Source organism: Urtica dioica, chromosome 1, assembly GCF_054948205.1.
Source record: "Urtica dioica subsp. dioica isolate 48M chromosome 1, U.dioica_male_clone48M_v1_H2, whole genome shotgun sequence".
Classification (NCBI taxonomy): Eukaryota; Viridiplantae; Streptophyta; class Magnoliopsida; order Rosales; family Urticaceae; genus Urtica; species Urtica dioica.
Window position 1 is genome coordinate 4,876,209 of NC_142756.1, and position 23,338 is coordinate 4,899,546.

General features: G+C 38.8%; 2 protein-coding genes across 2 annotated transcripts; one reads left to right on the top strand and one right to left on the bottom strand.

Annotated features, from left to right (window-relative positions):
* Positions 1-694: 694 nt before the first annotated feature.
* Positions 695-3,645, bottom strand: DIN9 (Mannose-6-phosphate isomerase, type I). The gene is made up of 5 exons (XM_089607949.1): positions 3,044-3,645; positions 2,765-2,932; positions 1,933-2,145; positions 1,554-1,820; positions 695-1,213 (listed from the first exon to the last, which is right to left on the bottom strand). Exons 1-5 carry the CDS (start codon positions 3,404-3,406, stop codon positions 896-898), a joined length of 1,329 nt encoding a protein of 442 aa, XP_089464075.1. The 5' UTR covers positions 3,407-3,645; the 3' UTR covers positions 695-895.
* A 5,718-nt stretch (positions 3,646-9,363) lies between these two features.
* On the top strand, positions 9,364-14,691 carry LOC149406643 (uncharacterized). Its single transcript, XM_089617232.1, has 4 exons — positions 9,364-10,201; positions 10,508-12,603; positions 12,700-13,590; positions 13,708-14,691. Exons 1-4 carry the CDS (start codon positions 9,364-9,366, stop codon positions 14,689-14,691), a joined length of 4,809 nt encoding a protein of 1,602 aa, XP_089473358.1.
* Positions 14,692-23,338: the final 8,647 nt, after the last annotated feature.

Genomic DNA, 23,338 nt, shown 5'->3' on the forward strand with positions numbered 1-23,338 from the left:
AACTTAAAGAAAAGAATATCTGTGTTCCGAGAGCCTAGGTTTTGAATACAATACGAATAGCAGTTTTGTCCCCGTTGGCCAAATTGGTACTTGATAATTTTTTTGCTTAACGGTCAGTACTTTAATGTTTACGCAAAGCATTTGCACAAAAAGAACATCTAAAAGGCTAATTAATGCCACCTCAAGCAACAGCAAAAATAAATAAACAAGTCTTCGCAGATTTGTTTTAATATATTATATTCGGATGCTATGGGATGCATTTTCTGTCACGATCTGAACGTGTAACATTATGCATCTCTTGCTTTTTTCTTACTAAGTTTCAACTTTCAACGCCATTGCCTCGATCGTACAGAACTAATTTTATTTGATTATTTCAAATTAGAAAAATAACACATAATTTTTCACTTTTCTAAATACAATCTAGATCTCTTCCGCACGTGTTTCATGCTTGAGTGTGTGTATATATATATATATATATATATAAAATCAATATGTGTATATTATAATTATATACATAATACAAGGCAACAACTTTAATGTTGTCCGATCCGATGCCATATACCATGAAGATTGAAGCATAAAGCATCTTCTGGTTCTGACAGTATCGTAATAATGAGACGTGATTCCATTTCCACTTGTCATCTAGTCCTTATACAAAAGTATATTCCTATTACCCGTATAATATGCAAGTCGCTACTTTAAATATTCAGAAATTTATTATTTATTATTAAGTTACATTACATTATACAAAACAAATATACATTTATAAACGGCTTTATTATTGAATGACGACAGACGTGGTATGGAAGGATAGTAAGAGCGTAGTGATTAAAAAAAAAAAAAAAGAAGAAGAAGAAGAAGTGACACAATTTTGTATGTATGTATATGAGTGTGTTTAGGAGCTTTGAAAGAACTTGCTGTTCACTCCAGCTCTGTATAGTTGCAACTCGGATTCGCTTGTTATTCTAATTTCCACATTGGCGGGGACGAAAAAAACGTCGCCTTCCGTAATTGAATCTTTTCCGAGAGAATTCGTATGTAATACTCCATCGCCACGCGTGACGATTAATATTGAAGGACCCGGGGCCGCCTGAAACAAAGCACATTCGTGTTCGGGAATATTGCAACTGTCGACCTCGAATTCATCAAATGGCGGGGAATATCTCGTTACGTATGGATTCAAAGGAACTCCTGGCAGAATTTCGGGGAAGCCCTGAAATTTTATAAAGAGCAACGAACGTTAAGAAACATATAATTTTATTTTTCTTGCATAAAAGCATAGTAGGGTACACAAGTTGAGAGAAACATCTTGGATTTCATTTTCTACTTTCTCTGCTGCTAATCCATACCATATGGCTAACTCCTCTGAGATTTTAAAGAGCGAGTTGGTCTATGATATTATTTATGTGCTTTAAATATATATGGCCCAAAAGTGGGTATCTTATTCCTTCACTTATATTATCCCCTTTAGGACCACCTAATCCTCCTTTAGTAAAAAAAAAAATGAATGAAAGGCAAAGGAAATCCGAAAAAGCTTAGAAAGTAATATTTACCTGTTTATACGTGAGCATAGAGCAAAGAGTGTTAATGTCGCGGTGTTTCGGAGTTAGACCGGCTCTCACGACATTGTCTGAAGTTGCCATACATTCTACGCACTCCCCAGATAAATAAGCATGTGGTTCATTTGCTCCGAGATATAACGCTTCACCGGGATTAAGCCTCACATAATTGAAGAAGAAGGCAGATATAACGCCGATATCATTTGGATATTGCTTTTCCAACTCCAATACCAAACATTCCTTGTCTGTTAACTTCCGTACCTGATCAAGGAAACAGAAAAAAGAAAAAAAAAAAAGTAGCAAGAAAAAAATATATTCAGAATTATGTACTTATGTGCCTCAATTCACTACTCATAATGCCTCAATTCATTACTTGGCTCTCGAGGTGCAGACGATTTTTCAATTTGGCTGTGGCTTCGATTATCGTCTCTTTGCTAGCCGACATGAGTTTAGTGAAAATCGAGCGCAGAACAGACTTTTGTTTTTCCTCGTCATCTTGGTCACTGAGCGACGTTACTTGGTTTGCGTCGAATATCCCGACCAATTCTACGATCTCAGGAATGTCACGAACCACAGATTTCAGCTCCTGGAAAACAGAGACGGGGAAATTTTAAAAAGGGCTTACGTAGCAATAAAAAAAAACATGGTTGCTTATCAAGTAATCATCTTATAAACTTGGGTTTGATGTTTGAATTGATGCTTCAATTATTGTAACTAGCATCATAAATAAAGATCACATCGCACTCTGATCTGTGATTCTGTTTTTCCATGCCAATTTCAATAGCAGGGGTATCAACATTTATGGGCTGATGAATTATGGTACCAAATTGGAAGACCATCTCATAAAATGACTAGATTTTATGGGAAGGTCATATTTGCTCAATAAAGGTACCAACAAAATCTTCCATAAACTTAAGCTAAGCTATTTAAAAGTTGCTAATTATCACATAAATAGTGACGTCATAAAGATATTTAAAAAATATTCGTATAAAAACAAAAAGGCCGGACCTAAAAACCAGATAGAGCCAAATTTTTGAAACTCAATTCCAGGTGGGAATCAAATTATTACAAATATCAAAATAAAAAAAGTTACAAAAGAGCGAATTCCAAACATAGGTGTGTGTGATAGATCCATTTCGACAAGTTGACAGCAAAAATTCTTCCAAAGTAACCGTAACAAGAAGGAAGATAAAATATCTATATACCTTGAGACTAATAAAGCCACAAAGAGCCTCGAACTGTGTTATCGCCAGAGCCATCTCAGGCTTGTGATTGTCATCCTTGTAAACACTCGGCTGTAACTTGTGCAAAGCCTCGGCCAACTCCTTATCCGGATGAGCCTGTATCGACAATGCTTTCGCTACAGAAAGAACCTGAAAATCACGAAATCAAATGTAAAATAATAATAATAATTACAAGAAAAGGAATTCACAAAAAAAAAGAAAAAAAAAGTTGAATTCAACTCGACCAACACTGGAATTTACCTTGAACAAGAAAGGTAATTCCGTACCCCATTTCTGAACCACCTTCTCGCCGAGGACGCTAGGATTTCTCGAAATCCAAGACTTGAGGCTGCGACTCGGCGACTCGGAGGCGTCGGAATCGGTCCCCAGCGAGTCACCTCCGTCGCTTGTGCCGGCGGAGACTCGGCCGGAGCTGCGAACCAGGAGCGACGGTCCCGACTCGTGAGTCCCCATCCAGAGCTCCGCGTACGGAACGTCGCCGGCGATATCCGCGGCGGAGTTTCGAGCGAAGAGCTTCGCGACTGTGGATTCGCGTCCTCGCCGTCCCCAATCGTAGTTCTGGACTGGACATCTCAGCCTCTTGACCTCCATTACGACCTCCATGAACTAACGTGAACAAATTATATATATATATAGAGAGAGAGAGAGAGAGAGATACGGAATTTTGTCGGACCAGTATCTCAAATTTGAACCAGTTTCTCAAGCGTTATAGACGACAAAGAACGAATTGATGCCTATATATAGTCATCTCGGTCGAACCAGTCTCGAGAAATTTCCGAGTTCGGATTCCTCATTTCCAAAACTCGATGTCTTCTCTCTCTCTCTCTCTGCTTGATCAGAATTCTCAAGTTTCGCTTGCTATAAGAAGACATATAGTTGAGGCAAATCGGACAAAAAAATTAACTTTTTTAAGAAGTGTAATTATCCATTTTTGTATTAAAAAAAAAAAAAAGAGTTTAGGTTCAAATATTATTAAAAAAAAAAGTATTTTATAAACGGAATAAGCATCTTTCATAATGTCAAAAAAAAAAAAAGCATCTTTCGTACCACTATTTTGAATATTGGGATATTAGCACTAATATTATTAGTTTGCATTTACCAATTTTCAACTAAAATAACAAAAATTGACAGATTTATTACCAAGACCTAAATGTAAAGACTTTTGTACTTTTAAAGATCAATTAAATTTATAATTTAAGAAGAAAAAAAAATTATTTTCAACCGTCATTCATCTTCTTCTTTCTCCTTCATTTCGTGACTTTTCATTTTTCACTCTTTTTGATTCCCTTCGTCTTCTTAATTATCTCTATCAACGAACTCAATGACGAAACCAAAAAATAGAAACTCAAGCAAAGGTGAACAATCTCTATCGTTGCCACTCTGTCGAAGTCTTAGGTAAGCATTGAAACGTATACTCTTTCGACCAATCAACAATTTATGAACAATGATGAATGCAACGAGTCTATGATGCATATACTTGTTTGATAAGAAGGAATAAGAGGGAATAGATAGATCCTTTTACAAGGAAAAAAAATGGAAAAGAAAAAAAATGATTGAATGACTTCTTATATATGTTTGGTAGAAATAAAATAATAATGATTGGATAAATTGTTCATGAGGTATATTTGTGCAAAAAAAAAAAAAAACTTTGTATTTCATTATTTTCAATATTGGAGAGATTGAAATAGTGGGTCCCATAAATTTACAATCCCTCCTAATCTTTCATGTTTTTTCTCCATCTTTTCTACCGAACAACCAAAATTATCATATTGATTGAAAAATTCATTCTTTTCGCTCTCCTTCCCCTATACTAAACAAGGCATAAATATATACTCTTTCGACCACATACTGATTGGTGCTCGATCATGGGTGAAAGATGAAACTCTTTAAGGTGACAAATAAAAGTACACAATAAGTTTTACCTCAAAGACACTAAAAAACCGCAAAAAATCATCAGTTAACATTTAGCGCAATAGAAATTTTAATATTATATACCAACAAAATAATATATATACACACGTATATTAGTTAATTTATGACAAAGTATGGTTACTTGAAAAAATAAAATTATTTACAATATAAACTTTAGCTAGTAAAATAAAAAAAATATATGTGAATTAAGAATATACCTTTTGTACGCGTCACAAAAAAAAAGTTTCTATTTAGTTTTAATTTATGAGATTTGTAACTAATTAGACCACTTTAAACATGTGATTTGACTTATGTGGCAATAATTAATGTCTTATTTGCCCTTATTTATTAACAAGTTCGTCACTTTCTCTCTCCTGTTTTTTTGAAATAATTTTTTTTTGCATAAAAACTTAAAAAATTCGTATCTTTCTCATACGAACTCCAAATTGAGTGATTTCATATCCTACAAATTCGTGACGTCGAGATCTTAAAAAATAGACCTATTGTGTTTGATGAAAAATTATGTTTAATGCATCATATTTACATTTCCATTTATTTTTTTGATAATTTCAAAAAAATTCAGTTATTTTCATATTTAAGGTAGTAACGTGATTTTTCTACATCTATGATATTAAATATGATTTTTCATCAAACACAATGGATCTATTTTTGAAGATCTCAACGTCACGAATCCGTAGGATTTGGAATCACTCAATTTCGATTTCATATGAGATAGATATTGTTTTTTGAAGTTTGTATGTAAAAAAAAGTGTAAGAAAAAAGTAGGAGGGAGAAAATGACGAATTTATTAATAAATAAGGTCAAATCAGACCTTAATTATTGTCACATAAATCTGTTGGCTATTTCCCTAAAAATTGTGAAACAGTAAGCTAAAAACAAATTTCATAGTTTCATTTTGGATATTTTGCTACACTACTCTTAAATAATTTAAAGAAACTCATGTATTTGATTTTTTTTTTCTTTTAATGTCAAATGTGATGACGGTGGATTTGATGAGCGTGATGTCACGTCGCATATACGGCTTGCGGTTGGCCATGTCTGCATGTAAAATTCGGTCAGCTGAAAATTGGTCACTACAAAAACCGCCTCAAATTTTCATGCATATCCAAATTATAAAGTAAAATAGAAATAAAAGGTCTCAAAGTATATATTATACATCCTATCTATTTCCTATTAATCCAGCTTCTCTATTAACTTTCTAAGCCTAAAAATAACGTGTTTTTGACTTTTTATTATTCTAGTTTTTATTGACCGAATTAGATCTCCAATCTTCAAAAAACAACTGCCATAGCTTTGACTCAAGTTCCAAAAACAAGTATTCGAAAATTAATCTAATAAAACAGGTTTGTTGTTTTTTTTCTTCCCAATAAAACAGTTTGAAAACGCGTTTACTACTAGTAAACTAAGGGAAAATAACATGTGTTTTAGTAAAAGTTCAAGTTTAATCTTTGATTTTAAAAAATGTCGAGTTTATATCATCTGTTAGTCTAAAATAACGAAATTATACCATAAAATTGATAACAATGTTACAAATCTCATTTTCATTGATGTTAACTCTTATATAAGCAAAAACGAATCAAAAGTATCATAACTTCCAAACTCTCAATTTTGAAATAAAAATTACCTTAAATCGAAATTAAATAATAAAATTTATATTTTCCAGGAGATGACTTCAATCCGTGTTCGAATTTCAACTCTAAATCCTAGATTATCTGTTCGAATATGTAATTTTCATGACTATCAACTCTCGATTTTTACCATTTGCTTCTTTCTGTGTTCTCCACGATTCAGAGATTGTTATTTGTTTTTTCGTTTTTAAATAAATTACAAATATGGCGCGAATGAGTAAAGATAATTGGTGTTTATATAAAAATATTATAGTTAACACCATGAAAAATCAATAAAAAAAAAAAGATTTGTGGCACTGTTATCTATTTCAATGTATAATTTTATCATTTTAGTTAAAAAGAAGATTTGAACTCGACATTTTCAAAAAATCAAAAGATAAATTCGACATTTCACTAAAACACAAAATATTATGTGTTATTTTTTCTATTTTTAATCTTTGTACCCAAAATATTCAGGAAAGTCCAGCCACCCATGACCCAGCTAAAAAGGCATTTCTAATGTAATGTAAGTTCAACCAAAGATATCAGACTTGTTCAACAAAGTTCAACAACCAACCTAAAAAGCATTTATAATGTCATGTTAAAAGATTTTATATTTGTTTTTAAATAATAGAAACTAATGTTATGATGAATTTGTCATAAACTCTTCGCCTCTTAAAATATAAATGCACAAAATTCTATCTTTAGGAAAAAATGTACAAATATTCTAACACTTATTTGTACTTTATCCAAATCAAAAGGATCATATAGTCATATTACTATTTATTTATAATTTGTTCGCATACAAACGTTGATAATTTATTATAATTATTGCTGATTTAATTTATTTATATTTGTAATTCATTCAAACATAAAGTATACAAAGTCGTTTTTTCTTCTTCTCTAGAATGAGTAGTAAAACGAGGTAGGATTAATAGTGTCAAATGTCTTCCCTAACTTGAGTTGACTTGCTAGATAAAAAAAATCTATATATTAGATTACTTGCGATATGAAAAAAAAAATTGACAATAACAAATTTACATGTAAATGCTTATTCCTCATGTTGCATTTTAACCTTAGCTTTGGAGATACCTTATTTTAATTTGAAAATATATTGTTTTATTGATAAGTGAGATTCATTCACACTTATCTATGACTCTTAGATAAGAATCGAAGCTTGTTCTTAATGTTTTTGATATTATTTTGTAGTTTTCATTGCATTTTCAGGTTTGAGAGAGTATGAGAAGGTAGTGGTGCGAAAACGGGCTGAATCGGAGCTAAATCGAGCAAGTTATGGTCATTTGAAGTCAAGTCAACAAAAGTCAACGGAGGTCAACAAGAAGTCAGCTTCTCAAGGCTGGCGCGCCGCGCCGATTTAATGGCGCGCCGCGCCCCTGGTGACCAAATTTTCACCCGAGAGCTCGAGCGGCCAACGCGCAAGAGAGGCGCGGCGCGCCTTCAGAAATTCAAGAGTGGCGCGGCGCGCCTGTTATGTGGCGCGCCGCGCCAGGTGCTTTTTCAGAATTCTTGGAGCTCGTCTTTTAAATCATTTCTGGCCCTTGGATCTCATCCAAGGGTCCATATTTGCTCCGAAAACCTCTTCTAAACCCTCATATACACTTATTCAAAGAAAAAAAAGAGGAGGCTTGAGCATAGAACACTTTTAGTTTTTGTTTTGAAACCTTGAGAGAGAAAGTGAGAGAGAGAAAGCTAGGGTTGACACTCATTTTTGTTCTTGAGCTTGGAAGTGAAGAAGAAGAGGGAGAAGTGACAACCTCCATCATCCTCATCATCTCCATTTGTTCATCCTTAACTCTATCTCTTTTATTTATTGTTATTTACTTATTTACTCCACTTAATGTTTTGTTGAACATATTTTAAGCTTTCAAGCATTCTATTGAGTTTTGTTGATTATTTTTATCTATTGAGCATTGAGTATTGCGATTACTTTATTGTTTTATCTTAGTGGAATATTGAAGTAGTGCTTGAGTTAATGAAAGCTTTGTTTGGTTGTTGAGATTAGCATTCAATGTCTTGTTTCTTTATTGTTTTGTTTCTTTTACTTATTTCAATTTTACTTTGTTTATTCTTAATTATGAGTAGCTAAATAGATTTGGGGTGCGATGTAGTTGAGTAGTTGAGTTGGTTGGTCAAACCTTTAGATTAGATTTTGTGCTTCATGGTTGGGTTGAGAGTGAAATATTATGGGTATGGGTTGTGTGTTAACGCTAATTAGAGTAGCTAACTAATTAGTGAACCTTAGACGAGTTTAGAAACCGAGAGGTAATAAACGAGTGAGCTCTACCCGTCCCATCATTAACCTTCCTAGAGCTATAGAAAGACTAGGGGGTAGATGTAGTTGATTGAAATCCCGGGCTAAATGCGGTTTTGTGTTTTAGTAGGACCCAAACCGAGAGGTGTAAGTTCGACACGTAACTAGATTCCTAAAGATTCGAGAGAGATTAGTGAATGTTTTAAGAGGGATTGAGACTAAATTTTACAACTCTAAACCCGAGCTTAGAATCGTACCAAGACCGACCGACTCGATGAAATAACGAAATCGCGCCCCTTCCTTTTAACTTGTGTTTAAATAGTGTTTTCACTTTTGTTTACATTTCATCTTGTTCTCAAAACAATCAAAAACCCCCCATTTTTCATTTTCCATAACTCGAAAAAGAAAGCTAGTGAGTTTGCTTCGGAAATAGTCTAGAGTCCTTGTGGGATCGATATCCGTGCTTTTGCACTTTATTACTTGACGACACGTTCGCTTGCGTCGTGTAGAATTTTTCTTTAGTTAAGAAAATTCCCATCAAGTTTTTGGCGCCGTTGCCGGGGACTTCGGTTCTATTTTCGATTGAATTATCTAGTTTAATTTTTGAGTTTGTTTGTTATTCTTGTGCTTATTGTGTGCCTCTTATGTTTTAAAGGTGTATGCGACGACGTAACCCTCCGCTCATTCCTATCAATCACGAGATCGAACGGACTTGCCGACGGAACCGAGCGGAGGCAAGGCGAGCCGCCATGGAAGGAGGCAATGAAGCACAACATCATGCTCGTCGAAACGCGGAACATGGAGAAGAACGAAGGACCATACTCGACTATGGTCAACCTACTTTCGACGAGCACCAATCGGCAATACGAATTCCGGAGATGGAAGGGAACCCAAACTTCGAGATTAAAACCTCGATCATCCACATGGTGCAAAACAACCAATTTGCCGGTTCCCCCTCCGAAGATCCGCAAGACCACATCAACAACTTCTTGCGGATTTGCAACACGTTCAATCTCCCTCACTTATCCAAGGAGGCCGTGTGTCTACGACTCTTCCCGTTCTCCATCCGAGACCGCGCACATGGGTGGTTATCCTCTCTTGCTCCGGGTTCGATCACCACATGGGATGACTTATGCTCGAAGTTCATCTCACGATTCTTCACTTTTGAGAAGATGACCCGGAGGAGAAACGAAATCCATAACTTTGGACAATACGACGGAGAGTCCCTTTACGAAGCGTGGGCTCGCTTCAAGGACATGATTCGGAAGTGTCCGGGCCACGGTATTGCGGAGTGGGTGCAACTCCAAATCTTCTATAGCGGGCTTATGGCCTCGACGCAAGACCGAGTCAACACCGCATCGGGAGGCTCACTTCTCGACAACACCACCACCGATGCATTTGCACTACTCGAGAAGATGGCCCAAGTGAACGATCAATGCCCGGTCGAGAGGAGAATTGCCGCGAGAGAACCGATAACTCCGGAGATGGAGCTCCTCAAATCGTTGACAATTGAGGTAGCCAAACTCGCAAAGACCGTCCACGGAAAAGAAGCGGTGAAGGCGGTGGGAACATCTCACCACAAGTGTGGTTTGTGTGCGGGTCCTCATCCGACGGACGAATGTGGCGAGATAGAGGAGTCCAAGTTTGTGGGAAACCACAACAATCGTCCCACGTACCAAAACTCGGGGAATTATTACACGGGAGCGAGGAACAATCATCCAAACTTCTCATGGAGAAATCCTCAAGACCAAGTGGCGATGCAACCGGCTCCACCTCAACACCAACAACCATACCTTCCACCACATCATCAACAACATCAACACCCACCGCCTCAACAACAACATCAACAACACCATGGGAGCTCACAATACCGGAATAATCCTCCTCCTCAAGACAAGAGACCAAATCTTGAAGATTTAATTGCCCAAATGGCAATTGAAAACACCAAGTTCATGACGAACACCACGGCCGCACTCGAACGCCAAGAAGCGGTCCTCAAAAGCAACTCGGCCCAAATAAGAACTCTTGAAGTTCAAATGGGTCACTTCGCTAAAGCCATGAGCGAGAGACCGCAAGGGTCCCTTCCAAGCAATACCGATGTCAACCCCCGATCACAATGTAACGCCATCACTTTGAGAAGTGGTAATGTGGTTGACAACTCGACCGAGAGCCAAGAGAAAAAGAAAGGAAAGGGGCATGTAGACGAGTCTTCACCGACGGATCAAGCTTCACCGACGCGACTTCCGATTGCTCCACCAACCACCAAGGTTCCCGTTCAAGTCCCGTTCCCTCAACGCCTCAAGAAAAACAACATCGACAAGCAATTTGGTAAGTTTCTTGACATCTTCAAGAAACTAGAGATCAATATACCATTTGCCGATGCGATAGAGCAAATGCCGAAATACGCGAAATTCCTAAAGGAGATCATTTCCCACAAGAGACGGATAAGCGAAGAGTGCGATACTATAGCTCTCACCGAGGAGTGTAGTGCGATTATCCAACGGAGGCTACCCACGAAGTTGAAAGATCCGGGGAGCTTCACCGTTCCTTGTGATATTGGAGGCTCGAATCTTGGGAGGGCGTTATGTGACTTGGGAGCTAGCATCAACTTGATGCCGTACTCAATCTTCCTCAAGCTTGGAATCGGAGAAATCAAACCGACTCGCATCACGCTTCAAATGGCGGACCGGTCAATCAAGTATCCTCGTGGAGTGATTGAAGATGTACTCGTCAAGGTTGATAAGTTCATCCTCCCCGCGGATTTTGTTGTGCTCGACATGGAGGAAGATCGGAACATTCCGATCATTTTGGGGAGACCTTTCTTAGCGACCGCCGGTGCGCTCATCGATGTGCAAAAAGGAGAATTGAAGTTGCGGGTCAATGGCGAAGAAGCTCATTTCAACGTCTTCGACTCGGTGAAGTATTCGAGAGCTAGCGATGACGTGTTCCGAGTCGATATGTGCAACGCCATCATCAACGATTATGCTCACCAATCCACCGACTCACTCGAGGTATGTCTTCTAAACTCAATGGATTTTGCTAATGAGTTGTTGAGATGTGAAGCTTTAGGTGAAGCAAATTACATGGATAGCTTTGAGCCAAACCGAAAGAAGTATTTTGAAAGTTTGGGAGAGAGACCACCACGAGTCCTTCCATCCATCGAGAAGCCACCCGAGCTAGAGCTCAAGGAGTTGCCATCGCACCTCCGATATTCCTACCTAGGAGACGAGTCCACACTCCCGGTGATCATTTCCGCTCACTTGAGCAAAATGGAGGAAGAGAAAATCTTGGAGGTGTTGCGGAGACACAAGACCGCTTTAGGATGGACTTTGTCCGACATCAAAGGCATTAGTTCATCCTATTGCACGCACCGAATCCTCATGGAAGACGACCACCGCCCCTCGATCGAGCATCAAAGACGACTCAACCCGGCGATGAAGGAAGTGGTGAGAAAGGAGATTTTGAAGTGGCTCGACGCCGGAGTCATTTACGCCATCTCCGATAGCCCTTGGGTGAGCCCGGTTCAATGTGTGCCGAAGAAAGGAGGCATAACGGTGGTGAAGAACGCCAACAACGAGCTCATTCCGACTCGAACGGTGACCGGTCACCGCATTTGCATGGACTACCGAAAGCTCAACAACGCAACTCGGAAAGACCATTTTCCGTTGCCATTCATTGATCAAATGCTCGACCGTCTCGCCGGCCACAACTACTATTGCTTCCTCGACGGCTATTCCGGGTATAATCAAATCGCCATCGCCCCCGAAGATCAAGAGAAGACCACTTTCACGTGTCCCTACGGCACGTTTGCTTTCCGGAGAATGCCATTTGGGCTATGCAACGCACCGGCGACTTTCCAACGGTGCATGATGGCGATCTTCTCCGACATGGTGGAGCGTACCATCGAGGTATTCATGGACGATTTCTCGGTGTTTGGTTCCGACTTTGACCAATGCCTTGAACATTTGTCCATGGTGCTTTCGAGGTGTGTTGAGACCAACCTTGTGCTAAATTGGGAGAAGTGTCACTTTATGGTGAAAGAAGGCATTGTGTTGGGTCATCGAATCTCGGCGAAAGGATTGGAGGTTGACCGAGCAAAGATAGAGACGATTTCTAAGTTACCTCCTCCAATATCGGTGAAGGGAGTCCGAAGCTTTCTCGGCCATGCGGGTTTCTATAGGCGCTTCATCAAAGATTTTTCAAAGATCACTAAGCCTCTTTGTGGCTTGCTCGAGAAGGACGCGAAGTTTGTTTTCACTTTGGAGTGTTTGGAAGCTTTCAACACTCTAAAGAAGATGTTAAGCACGGCCCCGATCATCACCGCCCCGAATTGGGACTTGCCTTTTGAGTTGATGTGTGACGCGAGTGACTTCGCGGTTGGAGCGGTTCTCGGTCAAAGGAAGGACAAGGTCTTCCACACCATCTACTACGCAAGCCGAACTCTCAACGAAGCTCAACTCAACTACACCACCACCGAAAAAGAGCTCTTAGCCGTGGTGTTTGCCTTCGACAAGTTCCGGCCGTACGTCATCGGAAACAAGGTGGTAGTCTACACCGATCACGCCGCGATACGATATTTAATGACGAAGAAAGATGCCAAGCCTCGGCTTATTCGGTGGGTTCTCTTGCTTCAAGAATTTGATGTGGAGGTCAAGGACAAGAAAGGAACGGAGAATTTGGTAGCCGACCATCTCTCGCGTCTCGAGACCTTTGAGCACGTCCATGATCGTGCCAAGCCCATTGACGACTTATTCCCCGACGAGAAACTCATGGCGGTTCAAGGAGTCGCACTACCATGGTATGCCGACTATGTCAACTATTTAGTCGGCGAGGTGATTCCGGAAGACCTCAAGTCGTACCAAAAGAAGAAGTTTCTCTCGGATGTTCGAAGGTACTATTGGGAAGAGCCGATTCTCTATCGGCAATGTGCGGATCAAATCATTCGTCGGTGTGTTCCGGAAGATGAGATGGACTCGGTGATGAGGCATTGCCACAAGTTGGAATGTGGAGGGCACTTCGGCCCGACACGCACCGCGGCTAAGATTCTCCAAAGCGGTTTTTATTGGCCGTCGATCTTCAAGGATTGCCGAGAGTTCATCATGGCGTGCGATCGATGTCAACGGACGGGAAACATCTCCAACCGAAACGAGATGCCATTGACAAATGTTCAAGAGATCGAGCCGTTTGATGTGTGGGGGATCGACTTCATGGGCCCATTTCCATCGTCCTACAACAACAAGTATATCCTCCTCGCGGTGGATTATGTAACGAAGTGGGTCGAAGCTAAAGCGACACCGATGAGTGACGGGAAAGCGGTCCTAAACTTCCTCAAGAAGAACATCTTCTCTCGATTCGGTACCCCTCGAGCCATCATAAGCGACGGTGGGTCTCACTTTTGCAACCGCCAATTTGAAGCGCTTCTCACCAAGTATAGCGTTACCCATCGGAAAGCGTTGGCTTATCATCCTCAAGCCAATGGCCAAGCGGAAGTGTCGAATCGAGAAATCAAGCAAATTCTCGAAAAGACGGTGGGTAGTTCGTTGAAAGATTGGTCTAACAAGCTCGACGACGCTCTTTGGGCTTACCGAACCGCATTCAAAACGCCCTTAGGTATGTCTCCGTATCGACTTGTTTATGGAAAAGCTTGTCACTTACCGGTTGAGCTTGAGCACAAGGCCTTGTGGGCGATGAAAAAGCTAAACTTCGACTACCAAGCGGCGGGACAACAACGACTCCTTCACCTCAACGCCCTTGACGAGCTAAGAACCGATGCGTATGAGAACGCAAAGATCTACAAAGAAAAGACCAAGGCGTGGCATGACAAACATATCGTGCGCAAGGAGTTCGTAGTGGGTCAACGAGTTCTTCTCTTCAACTCTAGGTTGAAACTCTTTCCCGGGAAGCTGAAATCTCGATGGTCCGGACCGTTCGAAGTCACTCAAGTGTTCCCGTACGGCTCGGTGGAACTCAAGGCCGCAAATGGATCGGTATTCAAAGTGAATGGACAACGTGTGAAGCCTTACTACGGTGGAGTATTCGAGAGTGAGCGGGTAGTCACTCTCCTCGATCCCGAATGATGAACATCAAAACGGTACCCCGTCGAGCTCTAGACGTTAAATTAAGCGCTTATGGGAGGCAACCCACAAATTTCTTTCATTGAATTTTCATTTGATTTTCTTCAATTTTATTTTCTTTAAATATTCTGTGTGAAGTTTTCTTTCTTAGTTTTTATTTTGTTCTTTTTTTTTGTATTTCAAAAAAAAAAAAAAAAAAAAAAAAAAAAAAAAAAAAGCTTCAGGGCGCGGCGCGCTTGACAAGTGGCGCGCCGCGCCTAAAGGAAAAAAAACTTACCGAGAGCAGGCGCGTTGAGGCGCGCTCAAGGGCGCGGCGCGCCTTTGCTTTTCTGGACATTGGCGCGGCGCGCTTGATAAGTGGCGCGGCGCGCCTACGCGTTTTAATAACCCCGATTTGGCTCAAAACACCTCATTTTCAAAATTTTCACAAACTCTCTCCTCTTCTCTCCGACCCATACTCATTTTTGCTCGAAAATTTCTCATTCCAAACACAAAATTTCTTCAAAATCTTGCATCCAACATCATCATTTGTGCGTTTACTCCGGATTTCATCGTCGATTTCAACTCCTTTTGGCATTTTTTCACCCGAATTTCAACTTTTGAGGTGAGTTTGATTTCGAATTTTTATGAGTTGTTTGCACATTTTGAGCTTGGATATTGGTATAATAATGTGTTTAGGATGTTTTTAGATGTGTTTGGGTGATCAAAACTCTAGTTTAGTGTGGTGTTCTTAGGAAAATCTCATGCACGCTAGGTGTTCGTAAAAATGTCCGAGAGAGAAATTTTGTGATTTTTGTGTGTTTTAGGCCGAATTTGAACTTGTTGTTGACTTCATATAAGGTGGTAGTGTGGTGCATAAGTGTTGATTTGACAATTTTGAACATAGGGTCGATTTTTAATTTTTTCCATATTGTGACCCGTTTTCCCGGACGCCGCGTCCCGGCGTCGGGAGTCTAATGCCGTGTCGAGTTGTGATTTTCAGGAATGGCACCAAAGCGAGCGAGGGCGGCGTCAGCCCGTGGAACTCCGTTGTCGAGGCTCATCGTAGGAGCCGACGCTAAATGGGCAAAAATCGTAGAAAAGAACTTCATCCCGGAGAGGAAATTCATACCGAGCCCCGACAACGGCAACCTCATGGCTCAAATCGAAGAGCGCGGGTGGACAAAATTAGCGACCATCGAGACCCGCGCTATCATGGACCTCGTTCGTGAATTTTACGCGAACCTTGGGGCCACCGAAGAAACGAGCCCTTCGGTAACGGTTCGGGGGGTTTTCGTGAGCATAACGTCGAGGGCAATCAACGAGCATCTCGGCCTCCCTAATATACCCGACGACGACTACCACAACTTAGCCCTCAACCCTCCATTCAACGATATTTTGACCACGTTGTGCGGCCCCGGAGCGTCGTGGAAGCGCAATCAAGCGGGAGAACCGCTCGAGCTCAAGACAACACACATGAGCAAGTACGCAAAAACTTGGGCTCATTTCATAAGCTCGAACATCATGCCGAGCACGCACGCCCACGGCCTCCCGATCTCCAAAGTGGTGCTCTTGTATTGCATCGTCACCGGGCGTAGTGTCAACGTCGGGAAAATAATTCGAGCAAAGATGTTCGATGCGGCAAAGTGTTCTACAACCGGCGGTCTCGGTTTTGGCGGGCTTATCACGGAGATGTGTGAGACGGCCAATGTGAAGACGTATGACGACGAAGAGAGGGCGCCGAAAGGGAAGAAGATCGACTCCGCCTTCATCAACGGTCTTCCTCAAATGGCCGGGCTAGCGGAGGCGAATGGAAGAGGCTTCCTCAACATGGCTCCCGACCTCGAGGAACCCGCCCGCTACCGACACGCGGCTCCGGAAGCGCCTATGCCCGAGCCCGACATCAATGAGCCACAATACGCTCAAGTGCTCGCAATGATGGGGAACCTCGGTGTCGCCTCTCAAGAGCGGTACCAAGTCGAGGACCGAAGGTGGGATGACTTCATGCGTCAAGAAGCCGAGCGGCGCCAACAGGACGATCAAAGATGGGAGTACACCTCTCAATTCATGCGCGAGGAGACGGAACGACGCCGTGTAGAAGACCAAAGGTGGGAGCAATCGGAGGCTCGACTTGGGCAACTCGAGCGGAGCATCGATCAACTCGGTGCGGCGCACAACTCGCTCGCCACCTTTGTCGAGAATCAACACTCGTGGTTCTCGACCACGGCGGAGTTCGGCTACAACGCCTACACCCAATGGACTTCCGGAGGCGCCTCGGCAAGCTACCCCGACGCAAGTGGATCCGGTGCATCGTCAAGCCTCCCCGACGGCTTCTTCGACCCATTCCCGCCATGTTACCGATACCAAAGCTACTACGACGCACCACCGCCACCGCCGGACAATGATGGCGACACCGCCATGTGATCTCTTAGCTCCGCCCCCCTCCAATGCGCGCCATCGAGGACAATGTCGAGTTCAAGTTTGGGGGGGTGTTTCCACAAATTGCGGGGGCTTGTCGGTACTCTATTTTCTCTCTTTTCTCATTTTTCATGGATAATTTAAGTTTTATTGCTTTATTTTCGTTTTCGTAGCATATTTTGTTTTGGATAATTTAAGTTTGTTTGTTGTGTTATGTGTGTCTTTGGTTTAATCTAGTTTCTTTTTTTCTTTTTAGGTTTTCCATAATTTGTGACTTGATCTTAAGTAGCTTAATTTCATAATTTATTTTCTTTCCTTTTTTTTTTTTTTTTTTTTTTTTTTTTTGTCGTGTTTGGATGTGTGAAATGCCTTGGTTTTGCTTGTGGAATATGAATGTTGATGACCCGTAGAATCTTGAGACTTAGGAGTAATAGCAATGTATCTTTCTTGCGCTACAAGTCTTGTGCTTGGCCAAAACTCTATGGTGGCTTTGCTTAGCTTTTAGTGACCCGATGAATCTTCATCTCACGTTGCACGTTTCGAGTCCATAGAGAGTATTTAGGAGTTTTGAAAATCTAACCTTAGCAAGAATGCATCTCGGAACACTAGAACCGTTTGATCCTTCCTCGAGGCTCAATGGTAATAGGAGAGAAGCGTTAGGATGAAAAAGGCATAGGAATAGCCAATCGAGCCAAAAGCCAACCCGTTCTACTTCCACTTAGAACCCTATTCACAAAAAGCCGAACGTAAATCAACTCTTGATACATAGTCACAAAGAAGCCTAGCCAATGAATTGAAATTCCCACAAAGAACCCCGTGATCTAGCGACTCTTGAGTGACTCTTTGAGCGTGTGTGTGATATCTTGTAGATTGTGTGCTCTCTTTACTTGTCGAAATTTGTGCCGCGCCGGCTTTTGTTTATATCCATGTAAATTATTATTTCCCTTTATTTCTTCAAAAAAAAAAAAAAAAAAAAAAAAAAAAAAAAAAAAAAAAAAAAAAAAAAAAAAAAAAAAAGAGCACAAATCTTGCTTGGTAAAGAGATGTACATATTCATATATCCTTTTACATTTTATTTTATGTTGTTTGTATTTGGCGTGGTGCAACATTTCTTGTTAGACAAGCAATCACATAATCTAGACTAGAGTTTGAAAAGTCTAAGTTTGGGGGTATTGGTGAAGCTTAGTGTTAACGAAGAAAAGAATGTAAAAGAAAGTTGTGAATGTTGCTCTTTTGGTGAGTATGAGTCGCTAGGGTAGCGTGTTTAGTCACTTAAAAACTCCATATCCTACCCTTGACCCAAGCCTAACGTTACAAGCCTTAAAAGACCTTTGGACTAGCGCTTACTCTCCTAAACCGAGTGGAGAGTGTTTGGTGAAAGCCTTATGGTGTTCCTAATTCATCATTGAATATCCATTTTGAGTTTGCATGCTAGGAAAAGGTAGAAAGAACTCCGAAGATACTTGACTTGGACTCGATGAAAACTTTTACACGGGAAGCCTCAAGCTAGGTAAAGCCACACGAGAATTGGTTGAACACTTGTATTAATTGAGCTTTACTTGTGATTGTTCTTACTCTTGAGTCGATTTTGTCTAGGAGAGATGTTCATGCGAAACCAAGGCCATAGCACTTTCAACACTCATTTTTTTTAGTTTAGCGTAGCATAACTTCTTTCATTCTTCGGTATAGCTTTGTGACTTTGTTAAGTTTTGTGTGGTTGTGTTGTATATATTTTTGCTTTGTTACTTGAGGACAAGTAACGGTTCAAGTTTGGGGGTTTGATAAGTGAGATTCATTCACACTTATCTATGACTCTTAGATAAGAATCGAAGCTTGTTCTTAATGTTTTTGATATTATTTTGTAGTTTTCATTGCATTTTCAGGTTTGAGAGAGTATGAGAAGGTAGTGGTGCGAAAACGGGCTGAATCGGAGCTAAATCGAGCAAGTTATGGTCATTTGAAGTCAAGTCAACAAAAGTCAACGGAGGTCAACAAGAAGTCAGCTTCTCAAGGCTGGCGCGCCGCGCCGATTTAATGGCGCGCCGCGCCCCTGGTGACCAAATTTTCACCCGAGAGCTCGAGCGGCCAACGCGCAAGAGAGGCGCGGCGCGCCTTCAGAAATTCAAGAGTGGCGCGGCGCGCCTGTTATGTGGCGCGCCGCGCCAGGTGCTTTTTCAGAATTCTTGGAGCTCGTCTTTTAAATCATTTCTGGCCCTTGGATCTCATCCAAGGGTCCATATTTGCTCCGAAAACCTCTTCTAAACCCTCATATACACTTATTCAAAGAAAAAAAAGAGGAGGCTTGAGCATAGAACACTTTTAGTTTTTGTTTTGAAACCTTGAGAGAGAAAGTGAGAGAGAGAAAGCTAGGGTTGACACTCATTTTTGTTCTTGAGCTTGGAAGTGAAGAAGAAGAGGGAGAAGTGACAACCTCCATCATCCTCATCATCTCCATTTGTTCATCCTTAACTCTATCTCTTTTATTTATTGTTATTTACTTATTTACTCCACTTAATGTTTTGTTGAACATATTTTAAGCTTTCAAGCATTCTATTGAGTTTTGTTGATTATTTTTATCTATTGAGCATTGAGTATTGCGATTACTTTATTGTTTTATCTTAGTGGAATATTGAAGTAGTGCTTGAGTTAATGAAAGCTTTGTTTGGTTGTTGAGATTAGCATTCAATGTCTTGTTTCTTTATTGTTTTGTTTCTTTTACTTATTTCAATTTTACTTTGTTTATTCTTAATTATGAGTAGCTAAATAGATTTGGGGTGCGATGTAGTTGAGTAGTTGAGTTGGTTGGTCAAACCTTTAGATTAGATTTTGTGCTTCATGGTTGGGTTGAGAGTGAAATATTATGGGTATGGGTTGTGTGTTAACGCTAATTAGAGTAGCTAACTAATTAGTGAACCTTAGACGAGTTTAGAAACCGAGAGGTAATAAACGAGTGAGCTCTACCCGTCCCATCATTAACCTTCCTAGAGCTATAGAAAGACTAGGGGGTAGATGTAGTTGATTGAAATCCCGGGCTAAATGCGGTTTTGTGTTTTAGTAGGACCCAAACCGAGAGGTGTAAGTTCGACACGTAACTAGATTCCTAAAGATTCGAGAGAGATTAGTGAATGTTTTAAGAGGGATTGAGACTAAATTTTACAACTCTAAACCCGAGCTTAGAATCGTACCAAGACCGACCGACTCGATGAAATAACGAAATCGCGCCCCTTCCTTTTAACTTGTGTTTAAATAGTGTTTTCACTTTTGTTTACATTTCATCTTGTTCTCAAAACAATCAAAAACCCCCCATTTTTCATTTTCCATAACTCGAAAAAGAAAGCTAGTGAGTTTGCTTCGGAAATAGTCTAGAGTCCTTGTGGGATCGATATCCGTGCTTTTGCACTTTATTACTTGACGACACGTTCGCTTGCGTCGTGTAGAATTTTTCTTTAGTTAAGAAAATTCCCATCATTTATTTGGGGCCATATACGTTATACTACGAAGTGGACACATTAACTTCATATAATTGAGATTCGATTGAATCTTTAAGATTCGTTTTGGGGTTATCGTAGCTAACTAATTATATATAAACTCAAATTTTAACAAATAGTCAACGTTTAGTTAATTTTACAAAAAAATCATTAATATGAATTAACAGTATACAAATATCTAAAATATAACAAAATTTAATTAAAAATAACTTGTCACATCAAATTTTGTGGCTATATTTGAAACATATTTAAAACGTTGGCTAAATTATAATTTTTGAGTTATGTAGCTAACTAACCATATATAAAATCAAATTTTAACAAATAGTCAATGTTTGGTTAATTTTGCAAAAATAGCCATTAATAAGAATTAACAATATACAAATATCTGAAATATAACAAAAATTAATTAGAAATAACTTGTCACATCATATTTTGTGGCTATATTTGAAACATATTTAAAACGTTGGCTAAATTACAATTTCGACATTCGTAGTGGTTTAGTTCGTGTCATTTTTCTTTCTTTTTATATCATTGAAGGGAATCTCATTAAAAAAAATCATTGAAGGGCATCAATAGTTCATATTGAATTGCATTATCAGATCTAAATAGCAATACTATATCTCATATTTTATTAATTGCTTCAACATATAGTTCATAAAGATACACACGCAATCAGATCTTGAGATTGAAGACGAATATGAATCGGATCAAAACGACATTTTATTATAAGCTATCATTATACGTGTTGCGTATGTCTCTATAAAATATATCGCGATATGTATACTTAGATCAAATCACTATACAATTATATTAGAGCAAAGTCAAACCAACGACTATTACATTTGGAAATGGAAATTTGGAATTAATACTTTAAAGAATTACATCAACTAACCTCTGCTAAATTTGGAAAATTGATAACAATAATACTAATAAGTTTGAAGAAATTGACAATAATATTACCTATTGTTTGTCACTTATCAAAAATCAACTAAAACAAAATATCGACTCATTCGGGAATCAATCAATTCGTGACTAAATGTATCACGAAATTAATCAGTTCATGAGTGATTTGATATTAAATGTATTAATATTTAGATTTTAATTGATTTTTGGTAATAGAAACAAATGATATTATTGCTGTCAATTTTTTCTAAGTTTGGGGAGTTTTAAAAACTATTAATTAAATTTCTTATTTAAAAAATTGTACAAATAAATCAATCAAGTAGTAGGGTTTGGTTTTAGTCTTTTTTTAATTGTTTTGGACAACCCCACATTTATTATTTATTTGAATTATTGTGCATTGTTTACATGTTTGTTTGCATTAATTTAAGTAAACCTTTGTTTATTGTGTGCACCAACTAAAATGATCAAAGCTATCTCAACATTGCACTCCGGAAGATTTGTATTGATCGTTGAACTTCTCATGGTTTTAAACTGATGTGTTGTATTTTTCACCTTTGTGCAAAATATGTATTGAGTTAAGGTATGTAAGGTATGTCAAATTTGGTGCATGAAATATCTATTGAGTTGAGGTATGTAAGGGGTATGTCAAATTTGGTGAATATTGAGTGAATATTTGGTGTATATATAATAAATGGTCCGCTAAATATATAATTATATTTATATTTTTACATTGTTACATAGTTAATATTTCGTAAATAATAGGTAAATGACCCGTCCACGTATTTACACGCTCACCTCACCATTTCATTTCAATGAAAGAGTAAACCAAAAATATCACGTCATGTTTGTGATCAATTACCTAGTAATTACGAAAATGTGGCTATATAACAATTTTAAACGTTTAAATTGGTCATTTACTTTATTTTTTGTATAATAAATTATACTTATGTCATCAACTTATGCTAAGTTAAGTAGCATTCATATTGTTTAGTAGTAGCTGAGACACCAAATCCCTCAAATTCAAATAGCTAACGAAAGAATTAGAGTCGATCATCAAAACTAATAGTTTTTGTTTGTTAAACATAAATATATTGTATAACAATAATATAAAATCTGCAGAAAATTATCACGATACTTGAGTATAATTATTAGAGTACCTATCTAATATGAAAAGCTATTATTTTTAAACGTTGAAAAGTTCGTAAGAAAAATGACGTGTTTTTCCCGATCTAATTATGTTTAAATCAATGCAAACGAAAGTGTTCACCCATACTCATTTAAATTAGCAAGAACCTTAGTAAAAATAGCTTATAACCATAAGTTGAAAAAGATGTTGAAGCGAAGTCGCCGATGAAGAAGCAAACATCACATATGTTAAAGTCGAATGTGATCGCAATGAAGATGATAGATCAAAGAAGAGATCCTTACTTGAGAAGAAAAAAGTGATGAGAAAAAAATGACTTTGTAGTTATTTTATCATATATTATATACGGGAGTAGTTTTGTTTTTGAATTTATATTTCTCTTTCCTAAATCATTTACAGAGAGAGAGAGTAGCCCACAATTATTTTGTATTTTGGGGAAATTGGACATGTTTTATTTAGACTTCCTGCGTTAAAGTTTAAATCTAAATATATAGTAATGAAGAAAATAGTTGAAATTAAGACAAAACAAAACAAAACGTATATGTCATTTTATGGAAGATCTAGATATGAGTGCGGCTGTATTTTTAATTTTTTAATAATTAGATTATAGTTTTAATTAAAGTATAATTATTCGTTTGACATTGCTAAATAGCCAACGTTTGTTAAATTTTAGATAAATAGCCACTTTCACTTTCAGATGTAAATTTTAGATAAATAT

What these genes read in the sequence shown, in the direction of transcription:
- DIN9 (XM_089607949.1), bottom strand. Translation starts at nt 3,406, where the DNA reads ATGGAGGTCGTAATGGAGGTCAAGAGGCTGAGATGTCCAGTCCAGAAC. An exon ending in AATTACCTTTCTTGTTCAAG is followed by an intron (nt 2,933 to 3,043) that starts GTAAATTCCAGT and finishes CGTGATTTTCAG; the next exon opens with GTTCTTTCTGTAGCGAAAGC. An exon ending in CTATGCTCACGTATAAACAG is followed by an intron (nt 1,214 to 1,553) that starts GTAAATATTACT and finishes ATAAAATTTCAG; the next exon opens with GGCTTCCCCGAAATTCTGCC.
- LOC149406643 (XM_089617232.1), top strand. Translation starts at nt 9,364, where the DNA reads ATGGAAGGAGGCAATGAAGCACAACATCATGCTCGTCGAAACGCGGAA. An exon ending in AACATCTCACCACAAGTGTG is followed by an intron (nt 10,202 to 10,507) that starts GTTTGTGTGCGG and finishes CTCCTCCTCAAG; the next exon opens with ACAAGAGACCAAATCTTGAA. An exon ending in CCATGGTGCTTTCGAGGTGT is followed by an intron (nt 12,604 to 12,699) that starts GTTGAGACCAAC and finishes AAAGGATTGGAG; the next exon opens with GTTGACCGAGCAAAGATAGA.